The sequence below is a fragment of the Urocampus carinirostris genome, chromosome 5, assembly GCF_059441175.1.
Source record: "Urocampus carinirostris isolate Australia breed hairy pipefish chromosome 5, RoL_Ucar_1.0, whole genome shotgun sequence".
Lineage (NCBI taxonomy): Eukaryota > Metazoa > Chordata > Actinopteri > Syngnathiformes > Syngnathidae > Urocampus > Urocampus carinirostris.
In genome coordinates, this window is record NC_142353.1 from 22,435,171 (window position 1) to 22,452,650 (window position 17,480).

General features: G+C 37.8%; 1 protein-coding gene across 4 annotated transcripts; it reads right to left on the bottom strand.

The window, feature by feature from the left end:
- Nucleotides 1-352: 352 nt before the first annotated feature.
- Nucleotides 353-14,487, bottom strand: ap3s1 (adaptor related protein complex 3 subunit sigma 1). Of its 4 annotated transcripts, XM_088336172.1 has the most exons (8): nucleotides 14,152-14,487; nucleotides 10,016-10,107; nucleotides 9,836-9,947; nucleotides 9,699-9,770; nucleotides 7,950-8,057; nucleotides 6,140-6,158; nucleotides 4,681-4,750; nucleotides 1,072-1,260 (listed from the first exon to the last, which is right to left on the bottom strand). In XM_088336172.1, the coding sequence occupies exons 1-8, from the start codon at nucleotides 14,218-14,220 to the stop codon at nucleotides 1,218-1,220; spliced, it is 585 nt and encodes a 194-aa protein (XP_088192298.1). In that variant the 5' UTR covers nucleotides 14,221-14,487; the 3' UTR covers nucleotides 1,072-1,217. The 4 variants fall into 4 exon arrangements, with proteins under 4 accessions (XP_088192297.1, XP_088192299.1, XP_088192298.1 ...); XM_088336171.1 differs by lacking the exon at nucleotides 6,140-6,158 and having other exon boundaries at nucleotides 353-1,260; XM_088336175.1 differs by lacking the exon at nucleotides 6,140-6,158 and having other exon boundaries at nucleotides 1,114-1,260; nucleotides 4,681-4,722; nucleotides 14,152-14,481.
- Between the last annotated feature and the right edge of the window lie 2,993 nt (nucleotides 14,488-17,480).

A 17,480-nucleotide genomic window follows, 5' to 3' on the forward strand; every position in this document is an offset into this window, starting at 1 on the left:
AATCCCAGTTCTATGGTAATTAGGAAATAACATTTTGCTAAAAGCCCCAGAAAGTCAAAAGCTAGTTCTGATGTTTGTTGATATCTAGTCAAAGCGGTTTTAGATGCAATCACAATATCTGACTTTCATTATTACAATATGTTCAGTTTTCAATATTTTCTTGAGACAAAATAATGGAAAGCCTTTTGTAAATAGCAACAGGCTTCCCAATTCTACCAACCAATCGTCTTTGGTAAAGTGTAAGGAAAAATAGTTACGATGCCACGGTTTCAATTGTTTATATAGTAAAAGGAAAGGCGGGCAAAATTCATCGACAAAATAAAGTAACAAAAAAAATCAACAGACACAAACAGAAAATTTAAATATATAATTATAATTGCTTAAGACATCATTTCAGAAATTCTTCATTTTTTTCCATTTGATTTCACACGCACTGTATTCCTTTTCCAACACTTTATGGATCCCAGCTGTGCTCAACCAAAGTTTATGTGGAATGACACCATTACATCACTTCAATCAAAATTAATTTCTTCTCAAAAACAGTTGATAAAATAGCTTTAGCTAGACTGAGTTAGGTTTAGCAGCTGAACGTTGGGGCAGTAGGAATGTACCGTATACAAATAAATATTTTAGTCCAGTTCAGCAACAGAAACCGAAATCCATTAACTTGGTTTTATTCTAAGAAAAACAAAGAAGATAATTTTTTTTATCTAAACACACAGTACAGCAATACCTCTACATACGAACTGCTCGAGGGACAAGATTTTCAAAATAAGAGATATCTTTCGGACAATGATCTTGCCAGACATTAGAAGAAAACCAAGTTACGACAATCGAAATCTGATAACCAAGCAGACGTGTTTTATAGCTATTTATGGTTAATTTGAATGCTTTTGGGATGCTGGGAACGGATTCATTGGTTTTCAGTTATTTAGAATCAGGGAAAATTCACTTGCTATACGAGAAATCCTAGATACGAGCGTGATACGGGAACAAATTGATCTCGGATGTAGAGGTTTTACTGTACTTCCATGATTGAATAAAATGAGTTAGTAAAAGGTTTTGGTAAACAGATTGCGTTACATATTAAAATTGTTTGACATCTCCCAGCAGAGATTTGTCTGCGTGCCGCTATTTGAAAGACGGCAAATTTGGCACTTTGATGCTGATGTCGCCAATGTTGATGTTTCTGGGCATTTCCGGCAGGTTCATGTTCTTTACCGCTGATACGGCACGAGCAGGAGCTCCTGCAATACCGGCCTGTGCAAACACACACACAGAAACGAAAAAAATAAGATTTAATATTATGTGTCACAGTAACATTCAAAAGGTGGACAAGGGGGGGCAAAAACTTTACTCGACGGGACGGTTGACACGATGCCAAAGCACCGACATCTACCATGACAAACGTGTGTTATGTACATTCAGACGGCGTCATAACGCCAGATGCACATGCAGTATGCGGTGCTATCTCGGAACGTCACAACCGGGGCCAAATCTGAATCCACTGTGAGGCCATTCACTAGTTTCAATGAAGAGGAGTGCGGCGTTGTTCAAGCATTGCTCAGGGTGAACCCACAGGACTCTTTGAGGGGAAAATAAGGATGTGGATTTTAGAAATGAGGACTGAGAGGATAAAGATTTTTTAATGAAAAGGAATGGATGAAAAACATAAAACAATGTGACATAGGATGTTACACAATGCTTATTTGTTGTCTAAGGAAATTTACTTTTTGTGGATGTAATGTATTACTCTCCGGTCTCTCGAAGTCCAAAATCAAGAGCCTTCAGCTGGTACAAAATGCCACAGCGAGGCTTTTAACGAAGTCACATTACTCTGATTTTAGCTAACCTGCTTTGGCTCCCTGTTAGCTTAAGATGTGATTTTAAGGTTCTGTTGCTAGTATACAAAATCACGCATGGACTTGCGCCCTCATATTTTTCAGATTTAATTTCCCCCTATATCCCGGTCCGGAGCCTTCACTCTGAAAATGCTGGTCTACTACTGATCCCAAGAGCCAAAAAGAGATCCGCAAGTTCAAAATCGTTCTCCATTTAGGCCCCAGTGCTATGGAATGCTCTTCCCCCTGAGATTCGATCTGCAACCTCAGTGGACATGTTAAAATCTAAGCTTAAAACACACTTCTGTTCAATGGCATATGAATAACCTATATTTTATGTTGACAATATCTGTGTATTGTTTGTTATTGCAACATCCATTCAAGCCTGGTCATCCTGGAAGGGGGATTACCTCATGTGCGGTCCCTTCAAGGTTTCTTCATATTGAGGTTTTTGAGTTTTTCCTTGCCCTCATGTAGGTTCTAGATCAGGGGATGGTGTAGTAATAGTCTGTGGTTCGTAATAATCTGTGGTCTGTGCAGCCCTTTGAGACTCTTTGTGATTAAGGGCTATACAAATAAACATTACTTGACTTGAATTGGATGCAGAAATAACCCAAAAAAATGCAGTATTTAGCAGGTAAGTACTGATTCTATGGGCCAGAGTTGTAAAGCTCCCACTAGACTGGGAGGTTCTGCTGATTGAATGAAGGAAGGAAGCAAGCAAGTCCCTCTAAACACAGTGAGTCTCAATCTGTACCATTCATATTGTGCACCATACTCATGTGTGGTGTGTGGATGTCTCTGTCAACTTCATCAATTGTTGCTAAACTACGTTCTTTTATCCCCAGTGATTAGAAATAAAAGGTTAGCACCTGAATTAGAAAAAATACAATATTAAAATATAGCCTCCGGTGTCTTTTCAAAAGGTTTAACAAGTGTTAGCTCCATTGTATTATACAGTAAATGTAACAGTGAAAGTCTCAAAAAGTAAAAAAAAAAAATAGCAGGAAAATAATTTTAGGCTTCAGCAGTTTAAGTCATCATTTGCACTTGAGTGATTCGCATTCGCAATCATATTTTTAAATATACATAAATGTAACGGCACCTAAAATGATTTTAGAATTCTCGTTACAAAAATGATCCCAAATGCCATGGTGTGTTTTTGTGGTACGTATCTCTATCAGTCAGAAGGAATCTTGGTCAGCCTCCCCCTGTGGTAATGGTAAATGGTCTGCATTTATATGGCGCTTTTCAAGTCATGCACTCTCATTGTTGGCTGTTGCTGTTTGTCCTGCCGCGTCTGCACTGTGATTAAATGGCCGGGTAAAACATGACATTGACGGAAGTCACGGTTTCCCAAAGTCTAACATTTTTCAACTCTCGGCGACCAGAAGAAAAGGTTTAGCTCCATGTGTTCCGCGCAGAAAGCCTGCCCAGCGTTTTGTCACACTGCTGCAGTTTTCAACAGAATATAGGAATGCGGTGCTGCCATTGCAAGCAGTTAGAAAAACTGCTTGAGGGAAACGTGGACTGTGAAATATTGGAGCAAAAAATGATCTGTCTGAAATCTGGGTCGCAAGGCAGTGTTCCAGCATGATAATGACCCCAAACACACCCTCTAAGATGACCATGGCTTTTCTAAAGAGGCTTAAGGGTAAAGGTGATGGACTGGCAAAGCATGTTTCCAGATCTAAACCCAATTGAAAATCTTTGGGGAATCCTTAAGTGGATGGTGGAGAAGCACAAAGAGATTGAATATACCCCAACTCTATCATGCTGTCATGAAGGAGTGGAAGAGCATTCCAGTGCCAACCTGTGAGGCTCTTGCAAAATCCATGCCCAGGAGGATTAAGGGGGTTCTGCAAAATCATGGTGGCCACACAAAATATTGACACTTCAGGAACTTTCACTTGAGGGTGTACTCACTTTTGTTACCAAGGGTTTAGCCATTAAGGACTATTTTATGAGTTTTTTGAGGGGAAAAATACATTTACATTACTATATAAGCTGTGTTTATAAGATGTGTCAAAGCAATGTTTCTTCAGTTGGTTCAAATAAATATTATAAGGAAATCTTAGAAAGGTGAGTGGGTGTACTCACGTTTGTGACATACTGTAAGTTGGGCAATACAATAACCTCCTGTAAACCATTAAAGAAGAACCAGCAATCTGTCATAGCAGAAATCGTAAAAGCAGCAGTACTGATATTTAATACTGTAAATTACCAAATCACTGATATGAGTATTGCATTTAATTGAATTCAGAACTCATATCGGTGATTTGGTCTGTTCACTCGCCGATAAGATACCTTAAAACAGTAAAGCGTCAACATCGGAACAACACTAGTCATTTTTAGTCATTTCAGATGGCAAGCAGATGTTTTTGTATTAAACTCATGTTAGGTTTACCATGCTAAGTGTGTGCTACTTTTTTGCTGTGTTATTCCTGAATCAAAATCAAAATAGAACCTCCCAACATCTAAGGCACAGTTTTTATGCCATCAATTTACTATTCTGCCCCCCATGAGATTGATTTTTGTACTACATGGCCTCTGAGCTAAAATGAGTTTGACATCCAAGTTCTAGAGGTTTTAAATAACATTTCTATTTAAAATGTTAGTGAGTTTGTTAAGTCCAATTTGAAAATCGATGACCCATGAAGCAGATACGTCACAAAGACGTTTTTAGGTCTGTCATGAAAGATTCTCGGTGCTTGTTAGTGAAGTTATTTCTTAATGGGATGGGTCCATATGGAGAAACTTAAAGAGGAAGAGGAGGCGGTAAGAGGAGAAGTAAACTTCAGTTTAAGTTACAGTACTTGGTTGTAGATTTTAGCAGTACCTGCATCTACCTGTCCTGCCTGGTAGACTGAAAGATAAACGTCTGTAAAAAGAGAGAAGAATGGAAAGAACTAGAAAGGGTCAGGGTGGGAAAGAGGAATGAGGAATGTTAAAGCACGTTAAAGTTGTTACAGTTTATCTACAAAAGGGGGGGAAATAGAGAAGATCTATCGTAGACCACATGGTTGGATCCAAACCGCTCGCTTTAACACACCCCATCATAAGGAGGAACTATATTTTCTGGACTATAAGGCGCACCTAAAAAAAGCAAATTGGCCTAATGGTCAAATTTGCCTAATAATCCAGTGCGTCCTATACATGGATAAAATTGGTATTGCACACCGATAAATTACCATATGTATCCAATTATTGATCAGGCGGAAAATATCATGAAACACGATTTTGGGAACAGGGATCGAACCCAGATAGCGACGGTGAAAGCACAAACTCATAACCACCAGGCCACTAGGAACATGGATGGCGTGTGAAAAGGCATTAGGTCTTTTTCTCATTATCACACTATTTTAGTGATGGAATCAGAAACAAATGTTAGAATATGGAGAAAAGAAGTGATTAAAAATCAGTATAACATTTGGTTTAACTTTTTATGAGCTAAAACTAAGCATTCTAAGTAATGAACGTTGTTGAATACGTGCTGCAATGATTCCAATTTTTATTGACATTGTAAACTGTGAACACAATACCAATTATAATTTATATAATTTCAAAGTCTGGTTAATCATCAGATACACCAAAGAGTTGTTTCCCTCTCGTGTATTTTTTGTGAATTTATATCTTTCAGGCCAGCTTTGTTTTCTCCATTCTCTAACACGGTGTTAGTTGGTTGGTTGGATATCTTAACCAATAGGGTCAAATGGGTACCATTTCCTGTGGTGTGTCTTGGGCAAGTATAGCCTGATGGCACCCATCCCTCTCCAGGCCAAAATATGTTACTGTGACTAAAAGTAGTGTACTGAAGAGAAAAGCTAATGCCTTGACGTGGGTCATTTGTATCACTACTTGTCTATTGGCTAGGATATGGCAATTGGCCTGCTGCAATCCGGGTTCAAATCTCGTTGAATCCAAATGTGATCGGCGATATATTTCGTGTTGACTGATAGATCAATCAATGCACACGGATGGTATATTTTTATTTTTTGTGCAACCTTACTGTAGGTCATTTTCTATTAGCCATATAGTCCGGTAAGCCTTATATAAAAAGAACATCACAAAACACTGTTTTTGGGGAGTGCATCCTAAAATCTGGTGCGCCTGATAGTGTGGAAAGTATGGTAATAAATCCGTGTCTGACTGAATAAGCAAATTACTTCTCACCCTACTAATAGATGCCAAGAAACGGGCGTGCCGTTCGAAATTAGCGTGCAAAGAGAAAAGCAGTGTGGTCTAGGGTAGGTCCCAAGCAGGAAAGACAAGAGCAGCTCTGATGACAATCTACTCACAAAATGGAAAAACATCTGTCTGATTAAAAAAATAAAACAAAACAAAATGCAGTTTAGGTTAAAACACCACAAATGATTTTCTTACGAGTAATTTGAAGCACACAGCAGCTTTCATTTAATTGAGAAGCAATATTAGTATGCAGGATCCGTCCACATTTGAAATTGCAAGACAAAATTTGATTCTCTGGTTCTTAGTCTGATTATATTTCTTCATTAATGTTTTGAAAGGACAATTATACCGGAAATAAATACCTTATCTCATTAGAATTGTAAAAAAGATTTGTATGAAAAAAAGTTCGACCCTAAAGTGACACTATGTATTATTTAGCACCTCCTAGTGGTAAAAAACGTCATTAAAAAAACAATATTGATTTGAGTAATAAGCAAAAATACAATAATTAAAAAACATAAAAAATTAAAACATGAGGCTCAACTGGAGCAGTGTCTTTCAACCGCTGTGACTGGTGTGCCGCGGCACAGTAATTAAATGTTGTTCTGTGCCGTGGAAAATTATCCATTTCGTGTGGCTGTGCACTCTAGAGAATACTACATTTGATTTGGATTTAAGTTTACCGGAGATGCAACGGCATCGACGAGTGGTGTTCCGCTGGATTTTTTTAATTGAAAGAAATGTGATGGCTCAAAAAAGGTTGAAAATCACTGACCTAAAAGCAAGATTGTCATCTTGCTGCTACAGGTACCCCCAAAAAAACAAAAATCTTGTGAAAGGCTAGGCAAAAAAAAATTGAAGAAAAATGGTCCAGTTTGGTCACTTGGATTCTCCGTGATTTGTATTCTTCCATGGGGTTTTTGGCACTCGTTTTCTGTTGCACTACACAATATAGCTACATCTAGTGGTCAAATATTACACAGTGTCCCTTTTACGACAAAGACTCAAACCGACCAAACCGCACCATTTTCCTTATCATTTTGTTCCCAACCTTTTACAAGATGTTTTGTTTTGTTTTTGGGGTTACCCGTAGCAGTAAGATGGCAAACAATCATGCCAGCTTCCTCCAGGTGACCGTCATGTGGTCAAATATATACACATTTCTTAACCTTCGAGTATTTGAAATAGAATACTCGTTTTAATAATTATTAATGTAATTTTTCTCTAATCATTCAAATCAATATTGTGTTACCACAAGGGGGCGCTAAATAATACAAAATGTCTTTTACAATATGTTCAAAAAAGCACAATTAAAAACTTTGATAATATTTGACTAACGTCGCCCAAAATAGACAAGTTCTCTATAAATTACTGTTTGTTCTGTGTCTTTTTTTCCTTTTAAGGATACTTTTTTTTGCAAATTAATGCTACAAGAACCAAAGCAGCAGATACTATATCTCCATTTAAATGTATAACTAAAAAAAAAACAAAAAAAGATCACTCATAACAATATCATTGACGCTATGTCTATCCCACCATCAGATGTTATAACTTGTGCAAAGATTATATTTGGCAAACACTTATGTGGTACAGAACAGCTCACAGACTTATTTCATATCTGTTCTTTTCTTAAATAAAAAAAAATTAAAAAAACTAAAAAAATGAAGTGAGCAATTTAGAGACCAGATGATCATCTAGAGTTATGGAACACTGATGAATGGCAGAGTGTTGATCTGTGTTCAAAGCAGTATGGCAGCAAGAAAACCCAACGAGAGAGAAACAAAGAGAAAGCGCCATCACCCAAGATCATGTCACGAGCATAACAAAGTCACTAGAGTCACATGCGGGGTGCATCATACACGCATGCCTGCAAACTCTGAACCCTTCGTAGAAAAAGGCAAATTATGTGATGGCGCTTACCTCGGACTTCTCCATCTTGTTCTGAGCATCCACCTGGGTGATGATCTCGTTCATGTTGGTCTCCAGCACCATACCGCCCATCACCATCTCAGCCAGAATGTTGTGAACCTGAAAAGGAGGCAAAGATCTTTTTTTTGTTTTTCAAGGAAAAAATAACATTTTGGAAAACTGTATTAAATTAACGATTAGTAGAATGCCCTAATGTATAAAAAAAAAAAAGTACCGTATTTTCTGGACTACAAGGGACACCTAAAAACCCCAAATTGGCCAGAAATTTGAAAGTGTGCCTTATAAACCGAAAAATATGAAGTATAAAATTGAATATGCAGTTAGATTTAAATGGTACCGCATATGGCAGGTAGCTCTTTAAGACCAGCTGATTAGCCAGCAGACTAGTTCTGAAAATATATTTGATTTAGATTTTCGAAAGGTTTATTCAGCTTAAGGCAAGTTCAGTTCAAGTTTAATGCTTTTTAAAATCAAATTCAAGATCAAGTCGACAAAAAAAAACACACAACTGAAACAAACAAAACAATGACAATAAATTAAAAGGATGTTTACAGTACCCCATGGATCTTCAGTCAAAACTGGCAGATAACTACTAATTCTAAAGAACTCTTCTGTAAAACATAACACTGCTATATTCATGACCAATTCAAAGTGTAACGTTATAAAAACACATGCTTGGAAAAATACTTTTTACTCCCTGGATGTGGACAATTGATAAAACTACTAAATCTTTGGGTTTACCTTTTTTAGACTTCCGTAATTTGGATTCAAGACATTTTAATGCCAATTAAGGCCTTATTTTTAGAATAATGAATTCAATGCCTAAGACTAAGGATCCGAAGGAACCCTGTTTCCAGGAAATGCGATTTCTATTTGGTATGATGTTAAGTGGTTGACTGAATCCATTTTAAGCTCCAACAATGACAACCTGGTAATAAGATAGTAATCATATAGTAACAACATTTTATTTTTGAAATGCCTATAAAATTTGCTCTCACATGAGATTTCAGCGAGATTAGTTTTATGAATTAACCACCATATCACCACTTTGACATTCACAATAGCAATTTAGTTGTTATAAATGCACCTTATGCTTACCTACATATGTGAATTAAGTACATACTTTCTGTATTTATTCAACGTTTCAAGGTTTTCATATCAGTACCTTCCAAGCAGTGGTCAGCCCTTATCTTATTCTAGAACCTTCAAAATACAGCAGTGTCCATTTTTTAAAAAAAAAATCTTTTTTAAAAGGGTTCTTGTGAAGATGTGACCACCTAACTTTGTCAGGAAAATCCCATCCTAGTAAGTTTTATTTTCCATTTTGTCAAATCCAGGCCTTTTTCCTATAAGATAGGGGAGAAACATTTTGTCGATGCTTTTCGGGAGGGAATACTGTACTGTATCTTGATCACTGGCCGCAAGTGCACTCTGTTTTGTTTTATATTGTAACTTTGTAATAAAAGTTTTCAACTGAACTGATCTCTCCAGCTAGTTTTTTTTTTATCTGTCCGGGGAGTTTAAACACGCAGCGAGACATGGAATTTCTACTCCAACAATTCCAAAATACAATTGGGTTTCTGTTTAAAAGCAAAACAACAAAAAAGCCTTATTTGTAGTGTTTCGTAAATTACTTGGCCCTTCATTGTTTCTGTCTGTGGCTGTTAGTGTACAAAGTTTGAACACTTCAAGTTCAGGAGGATTAATTTGATTGATTCCAAAATGGTCGACATTTCCTACCTTGTCTACATGAAAAATGAGGTCAAGCTCACAGACGTTCTCAAAGCATTTGTCCAAAGTCTCCACAAATACCTGAAAGAGTAAATGAAATAGAACTTATATTAACGCAACAAAACAAAAATATGCAATGTATTTACCTGTATTAAGTCTAAAATTCCAAGTTCACTCTCTGATGAGTCCACGCAGAAAACAAAGTACAACGTAGCGTAGTGTCTGTAGATCAATTTGTAGTCCGAGCCCCCAATCAACCTGGTAAATAACACCGACAATCAGTAAACGGAAAACTTCTCTGAGGTTGAAATTAGTATTTGGCTTACATTCCACCTTCCAAGAAATTGCAGACATTTTCATCTCTTTTGGATACCAAGTGGAAGGTTTCCCTGATTATTTGCTGCTCTGAGTCTTCACTCTGTATAAAAAAAAAATGGTACATCACGTGGCAGCTAACACGGTGACATTTTTTTAATACAGCAAAAGCAAAATTTCTCCTCATTTAAAATAACTGAGCAGCAAAGCCCCTTGCTGCTGTTTGCTTTCGTCATAAACAGGAAAATCAAACATGCTTACCCTGGGGCCAAACAGGGCCAGAATAGCAGCTTTCTGTAGATGAAGATAAAATAAAAGCTCTGCACTTAGTGACGCAGATTAACGTAAATGTTTGGTTATGGATAAGTGGCAATTCTTGCATTACTGCTGTGCAATGGCGTACTTTGATTGACTCCATTTGTTGCAGCCCATTTCGCAATGGTTCGCACCTTAAAATGCAGTCAGGTGATGTGTCTTGAGAGAATGTTTGGAATTAAAATTTAACTTTTTACGAACGTGTAATAAAAATAATAAAAAAGTCCCAATTATGGTAAATGTAAAGATATTCTTGAAAATATGTTGTTCTGCCTGCTCCTGTGGGTCATTTTGTTCATTTTAAACATATAATGGACCGATTTAAAGGTGTTGTATGGAATGAGGAACCTTTCTACTTGCTGACGCCAACTTGTGGCTAGGGTCATGATTGTAGCCTCTGTAAAGCTTATGTCGCACGTGCAAGTACCTTGCATTTGATATATGCGCATTATCTTCTTTTTTTCTATGTTTTGGGGGGATTGGTGTTCAGATGAAACAGGGCTATGCTTACTTTCACTGTTTTCATCCTACACAAACAAAAAAGCTGCAATGATGAATATAAAGTCACTCTTCAACACTCACCCCCCCTTTCCTCCAACCTAATGTGTTCCGCGGCCAAAATAGTACAGGTGGGACAATCTGCTTTGGTCACGATTCCATTTATATCACAGTTGTTAATAATTGCGATCCTACAAGTATCGCGATTCAGTATACCTGATGATTGCAATTTACCGGTAATTGTGTTTCCTAAAGTAGCAAGGCGCCGCAGTGGATAGCGCGTGTCCGGGACAGTTCTGAGGTCATGAGATCGAACCTTCCTGTGTAGAGTTTGCATGTTCTACCCGTGCTTGAGTGGGTTTCCTCCGGGCACTCTGGTTTACTCCCACATTCCAAAAAGTGCATAGCAGGTGAATTGGCCGGTACAAATTGTCCTTAGGTATGAATGAGTGAGTTGTCTGTCCCTGTGTGCCCTGCGAATGGCTGGCAACCAGTTCAGTGTGTCTCCTGCTCACTGCCTGAAGACAGCTGGGATGGGCTCTAGCACACCTGCGACCCTACTGAGGATGAGCAGTGAGGATAATGAATGAAAGAATGAAAGGATTACTTTCAATTACTTTGGATTACTCCAATACCAAATATGCTAATAAAAGACAAATGAAACTAAATATGAATAAAATGATGACTCACAATACGTGGTAAGTTTTCTCTCCTGACTTTGATCTCTTTGATCTCCGGCAAAACTAACATAAAATGCGACAGAAACAAAATGAAAATAAATCCAAACAGCTTGCCAACATCATTTTTGCCGTTCCGTGTATTCCGTTACTCCCCAAGCCTGCACAAAATTTAGTAATTTTATTCATATTTAGTTTCTTTTGTCTTTTATTAGCACATTTGGTATTGGAGTAAACCAAAAGTAATTGAAAGTAATCCAGTTAAAGTAACTCTACCCAACCCTGACCGTGTCACATCTCTAGGCAACGCTCTACCTCCAGTTGCATTGAATTATTTATTGATTATGAGGAACCAAGAATAAAGGAACACACGAATGGAACTCATGTGATGCAGTTCACGGATAAACATGAAGGAAAGAGAAAGATTTAAGAAAAACACACACAAACAAAGGACAAAGTGCACATTGTTGACTGCTCATGTGAAGTTTGCCACAAGGGCATTTCTAAGATTTGGTGCGAGGATGTGAGGGTCAACATAAATATTTAGTGTCCCCTCTTTCGCTTTGCTTGGCTGAACTGAAGTCTCTTTGTATGTATTTTGGACTGGCTTTTTAGCCACATTTATCCTACAATCTAGGACCTGGACCCCCAATATGCATCCTAGACTTTAGACTTGTTTGACGTAAGGGCCAATCATTCCACCCCAATGACAAGCTGCAACCCAAATCAATAAAAAGTTCCACTTCTTAAATAAAACTAATGAAAAGATGAAGCAGTTTAAAGCAGAGATGGTAGAATATATTCACCCCTTTTATCAATAAAACAAAATGACCAGAAAAAACAAAACGACTACAAGTACCACTCAAGTACTACTCGCATATAAGCCTTCATCTAATGTAAGCCACCCTATAAAATTGGTTTGAAATAGCCACATAAATGGTAAATTGTCTGCATTTATATAGCGCTTTTCAAGTCAATGAAGACCTCCCAAAGCGCTTTACAATGTGCTTCACACTTACCCATTCACACACCAATAGGGACATACTAAAACAAATTCAAAATATTAGTAAAGCATGCACATAAGCATGGTAAATGGTCTGCATTTATATAGTGCTTTTCACGTCACTAAAGACGTCCGAAAGCGCTTTACAATGTACTTCACACTTACCTATTCAAACTCATACAGAGATCTAACTGGTATTCCAACATATCCTGTATTGTTATCAATTTCTTGTATCGCTTTGGTTCAAAGAAAGTTCGGTTTTCAGTTCGAAGTTTTTTTTTCAGGATTTTTTCCTTTGGGTCAGGTTAGTGATAAAACATTACAGTATGTTGGATTTCTGTTCATGTGTAAATAACGGTTTCTCTGTCATCATTCTTTTAAGTTTTGTTCAGTTAGATCTTGTTGAAGTTTGAATATTATGAAGTTCCATGCGGGAGTATCGTTTCGGTGCCATTTTTCATGTTTTGTTTAATTAAAAGCTAGCGGGTATTCCAATATAATTTAGCTGTTCTGTCCACGTTTTGGAGCGACTCTTGTGTTGTTGTTTTTCATGTTTATGTTCTGTTAGAGGTGGTTACTGTTTGAAAACTATGTCGTTATTCAAATACTATTTTTCCTTCCTCCTTTTATGTGTTAAGTCATTCATGTTTTGTTAATTTAGACCAGAGAGTGTTTCAGCGTTATGTAGCAGGGATTTTATGTCAAGCCTTTGTTGGAGCAGTTTGGATGTCATTGAATTCTAAAGATAGAATTGTCTTTATAAATATTTTTTAAGTTATGTAGTTAATATATATTTCACAATATTTTCCCTCTTTGACTCGATCGTTGTATTCACAATTTTCCACTTTTCCTTCCCATCATCAATAACTTTCTTGGAAGCCATTATTATGGACCAAAAAAAGGAAATAAAACCCCAAAAAATCACAATGAAATGATATGTGGTCCATCTCGACCCGACGATTGAATGAACAGGAAGAGGAGATCGAGCAGGGCATTATCGCCATCTAATATGGAATCGACCCTCTGTTATTTTCTTCTTAGCATTATTAGTGGGTCGCAGGAATTTGCCAACAGTGACCTACTTTTGGGTCCTGACCCACCAGTTGAGAAACACTGTCCAAGGCTCCCCACTTTTCTTCTTAGCAACGATAGATAGATAGATAGATAGATAGATAGATAGATAGATAGATAGATAGATAGATAGATAGATAGATAGATAGATAGATAGATAGATAGATAGATAGATAGATAGATAGATAGATAGATAGATAGATAGATAGATAGATAGATAGATAGATAGATAGATAGATAGATGCATGCATGCATGCATGCATGCATGCATGCATGCATGCATGCATGCATGCATGCATGCATGCATGCATGCATGCTGAAGGCACGAGTGCCTCACAAGGGCGTCATCCGGATCATGTGACACAAACAGTAAACTGAGCACTAAATGCACACACGACGATTCAACTTGCAAAAAATGGGTAATAATACACGTTTCGAAACGATTGTCACTAAATTAATTAATTCAATCCCCCCCCAACTAGCTCCGAAAAAAAATGCAAAAGGACCAAGCATTCCACGAACAACACAACAGTATCGAAAGAGATTTAAAGTAATTCTACTAAAAATGAAATCGTTTACTCACGTAATGTTCGTAGAATTTGGATAGCCTTGGCTTGCCATGGTTATTGAATATTAAAATGGCTTTTATCATGATTGTTGCTGAGCTGGGGACAAATGGAGAAGGAGATGGGCGGGACGGTCGCAGAAAGGGATCAGTCCTTGCGGGACTCCGGTGAACCCAAACGCGACCGAGGGATCGACGGCCAAATCCCGTCTCGATTATACTTTAGTGCGGGGATCGCTTGGTATCGACACGCCGCTACCGTTCCATCATCACTTTACGAAAACGATCGTCCACGTCAAGGAAACCGCTCCTCGCCCGCCCCTCCACTACCTGCTCACTACGGCGAAAAAGAAGGGTCAAATAAGTGCCACTTGACAAAAATGACTACAACTTAATTTTGCTTTTCTTTTCATTTGGAATATTTTTTTTAAAATGAAATATAATTGCAATATAAAAACATCGAATAAAAGCAAACTACGCCATGTCAAGTGTAATTCACGCGTACCGACATTGATTAACTATTTGCACTGTAAAGCATAAATTTATGCCAACGCCACGCTGTACGTGGCACTGGACATACGCCACTTATTTTTTTAAACTGTCTAAAATTGATTGTAAAAATGAGTGGATGCACAAATATAGTTGAGAAGAAAAAAAACTTCTTATAATGTCCAGTTCATGAATTTTGCCGTAAAAGTACGTTTTACCCCAGTGATTTAGGATCAAGTATTGTCACATGCCTCTGCCCGTCAATGCAGATTCAGTTGTTGTGCTGATATTCGATTCCCTGCAAAATCGCCATCGTGGGGTGTATGATGTGTTTATAAAGGAATATTGATTGGCCTGATTAAAACGAAAAACAAAACAATCGAAGTCAGTATCATGATTTTATAAAGACTCACAAACGTCAACAACACCGGAAGCGACTGAGTGCATCAAAACACTATAATACTCACAATCACGACTACTTGTGCACAATAAGGCTTTATTTAGTGCACTACAATAGCCTAATTGTGTTATATGTCACCACAGTATTTTAGAAGTGTTTCAGACTCAGCTCTCAGAAGTTGGTGGAGTCAGACTCCAGCAGGTGTTGCAAAAAGCTCAACCCCTTGCTAAAGTGGTCCTTATTTAAGCGGCAGACTTGTGACTTCTTTGGTACCATTATGTTATTTCAATATGCCACTAAGGTGATTTTGAAGTGTTTCAGACTATTCTCTCGGGATTTAATGTGGGAGTCGGATTTTGGTAGGTCTCGTTCACAATGATCTTCTGGTCACGGCGATCAGTGAACAACTACTTACACTAAGCATGCATTCATTTACAACAAGGCTAATATGGTACAGCAAATAAAGCCTACTTGTGTATAACTAGTGAACGTAAATATTATAGCATTTAGCTACATTGGGTCGCCTCCGGTATTGCTGACGATTGCATGTCTTAATAAACTCATATAGACTTTGATCACTTTTTGTTTTAATCACGCTAATTAATACTCCTTACTAAACACATTACACAGACTAAGATCGGAACAAACGTTCCTCGTAGTGCAGAGAAGCATAAAGCGTGTTCACAAGGATTTTATACATTTGACTATAAAGGATTTAAAACGATCGAATACAAATTACATTTAATGCAAAATATATTCACTGGCTGAGCTGTGGTGCGAGGTCAGGTCACCCTGGTAGAAAATGTTGTTTACAGGAACGGTGGGAACGGGGCGTAAGGCTGATAAGATAATCAGCACATCCAGACGCAGAAAAACCCTGATGACGTAGAAATGCTTGGTGTTGTTTTGAGTATTCCAGACATCGCGACGCTCTTCGAAGAGATGGTGAAGCCCAAGAGGGGCTCCCTTGGCACGCCCATGGGAAGAGTCGGCATGCCATTATGCGGGTAGAAGATGGCCAATAGGAGAGAGCTAAAGGACTTCAGAAGAAGGCTTCACACAGACTCAAACATCACTGATTCGGCCGTTTTCAATGGAGTACACTTAGTTAAATTGTTAATGAAAACAAATCTGCCCCGTGTGTAAATGTCGGCTTTCTTGTTCATCTTTTCCCTCAAGAAACAAGCGTGCATAAATTGTTCGGTGAATGTAGGTTGTGTTTGGTTAATGGAGTCAGATAACTATTTCGAACAATTTGGTAAATGGTACAGTTTGATATTTAATCCGAACAACGTGAAGGGGAGTCAGATTTTGCAGTGGAGTCGAATTTAGCCAAAAATACTATGACAATACCACAGATATACAACAAAAAACTACTTCTAAAATACAAAAAAAGTACTATAGAAATACAAAAAAAAAACACTATCATGGAAATACTACATAAAGATTACTTCAGAAATACAAAAAATAGCACAAAAATAAAACTACAGTAACACTACAAAAAACTACAGAACTTCAATAAAAATCAGACTCCAGAAATACTAAAAAAAAAACACCAGAAACCCCCTACAGTAATACTTCTAAACTAAATAACAAATTAAGTGCCTAAAGCAGGGACTTACCGTAAATTCCGGACTATAGAGCACACCTGATTATAAGCCGCACCCACCAAATTTTAAGAGGATAACCGCTTTTGTCCTTACACAAGCCGCACCTGTATATAAGCCGCATGCGCCCACATTAAAATATGTAACACAATCATGAAATTAACCCAAACCCTACTCCGAGTCCCGCGGTTTTAACTGAACATAAAGTACACAGTTCAAAAACCACTGCCGGTAAAATGAACAGAAAATGATACCGCTAGTTAAGATTTGATGTAGACCTGCAGAGTCCGAGTCCCATTAAAAGTATATATATATATATATATATATATATATATATATATATATATATATATATATATATATATATATATATATATATATATATATATATATATATAGTGTATATTTCCAAAGGTAAGGGTGGGAAAAATATTTATCCACTATTGTCTGCTGTGTCCACAAACACTCACCTTTACCGGTCCCCACTTCCCGTCATCCCCCACGTCTGTTACGCCCCTCCTTTTTAAGTGGTCAGTGCAAGACCACGATAAACCATTCTCATATTCCTCCCTATAACTGACGTCATCAAAGTTGTCCTCCTTTAGTATGGGAAAGAGACTTTGTCTTACAGACTACGTCCCACGCTCCCTTATTCAAAAACACGCTAGCAACACGCTCGCAAGGTAAAGTTTGTGTGCAGTAGCTCTGTTTTCTCCTTTATCGGCCTGCTCGATTGCGTTTAGCTTGTAAGCTGCGTCATGTGCCTTGAACTCGAGCGCCGCTGGCGGCTGTTAGGAAAATTACATAAATTGGCCGCATCACTGAATAAGGCGCAGGGTTGAACGTTTGGG

What these genes read in the sequence shown, in the direction of transcription:
- ap3s1 (XM_088336171.1), bottom strand. Translation starts at nt 14,220, where the DNA reads ATGATAAAAGCCATTTTAATATTCAATAACCATGGCAAGCCAAGGCTA. An exon ending in AATTTCTTGGAAGGTGGAAT is followed by an intron (nt 9,948 to 10,015) that starts GTAAGCCAAATA and finishes GTTATTTACCAG; the next exon opens with GTTGATTGGGGGCTCGGACT. An exon ending in TCATTTTTCATGTAGACAAG is followed by an intron (nt 8,058 to 9,698) that starts GTAGGAAATGTC and finishes CCTCCTTTTCAG; the next exon opens with GTTCACAACATTCTGGCTGA.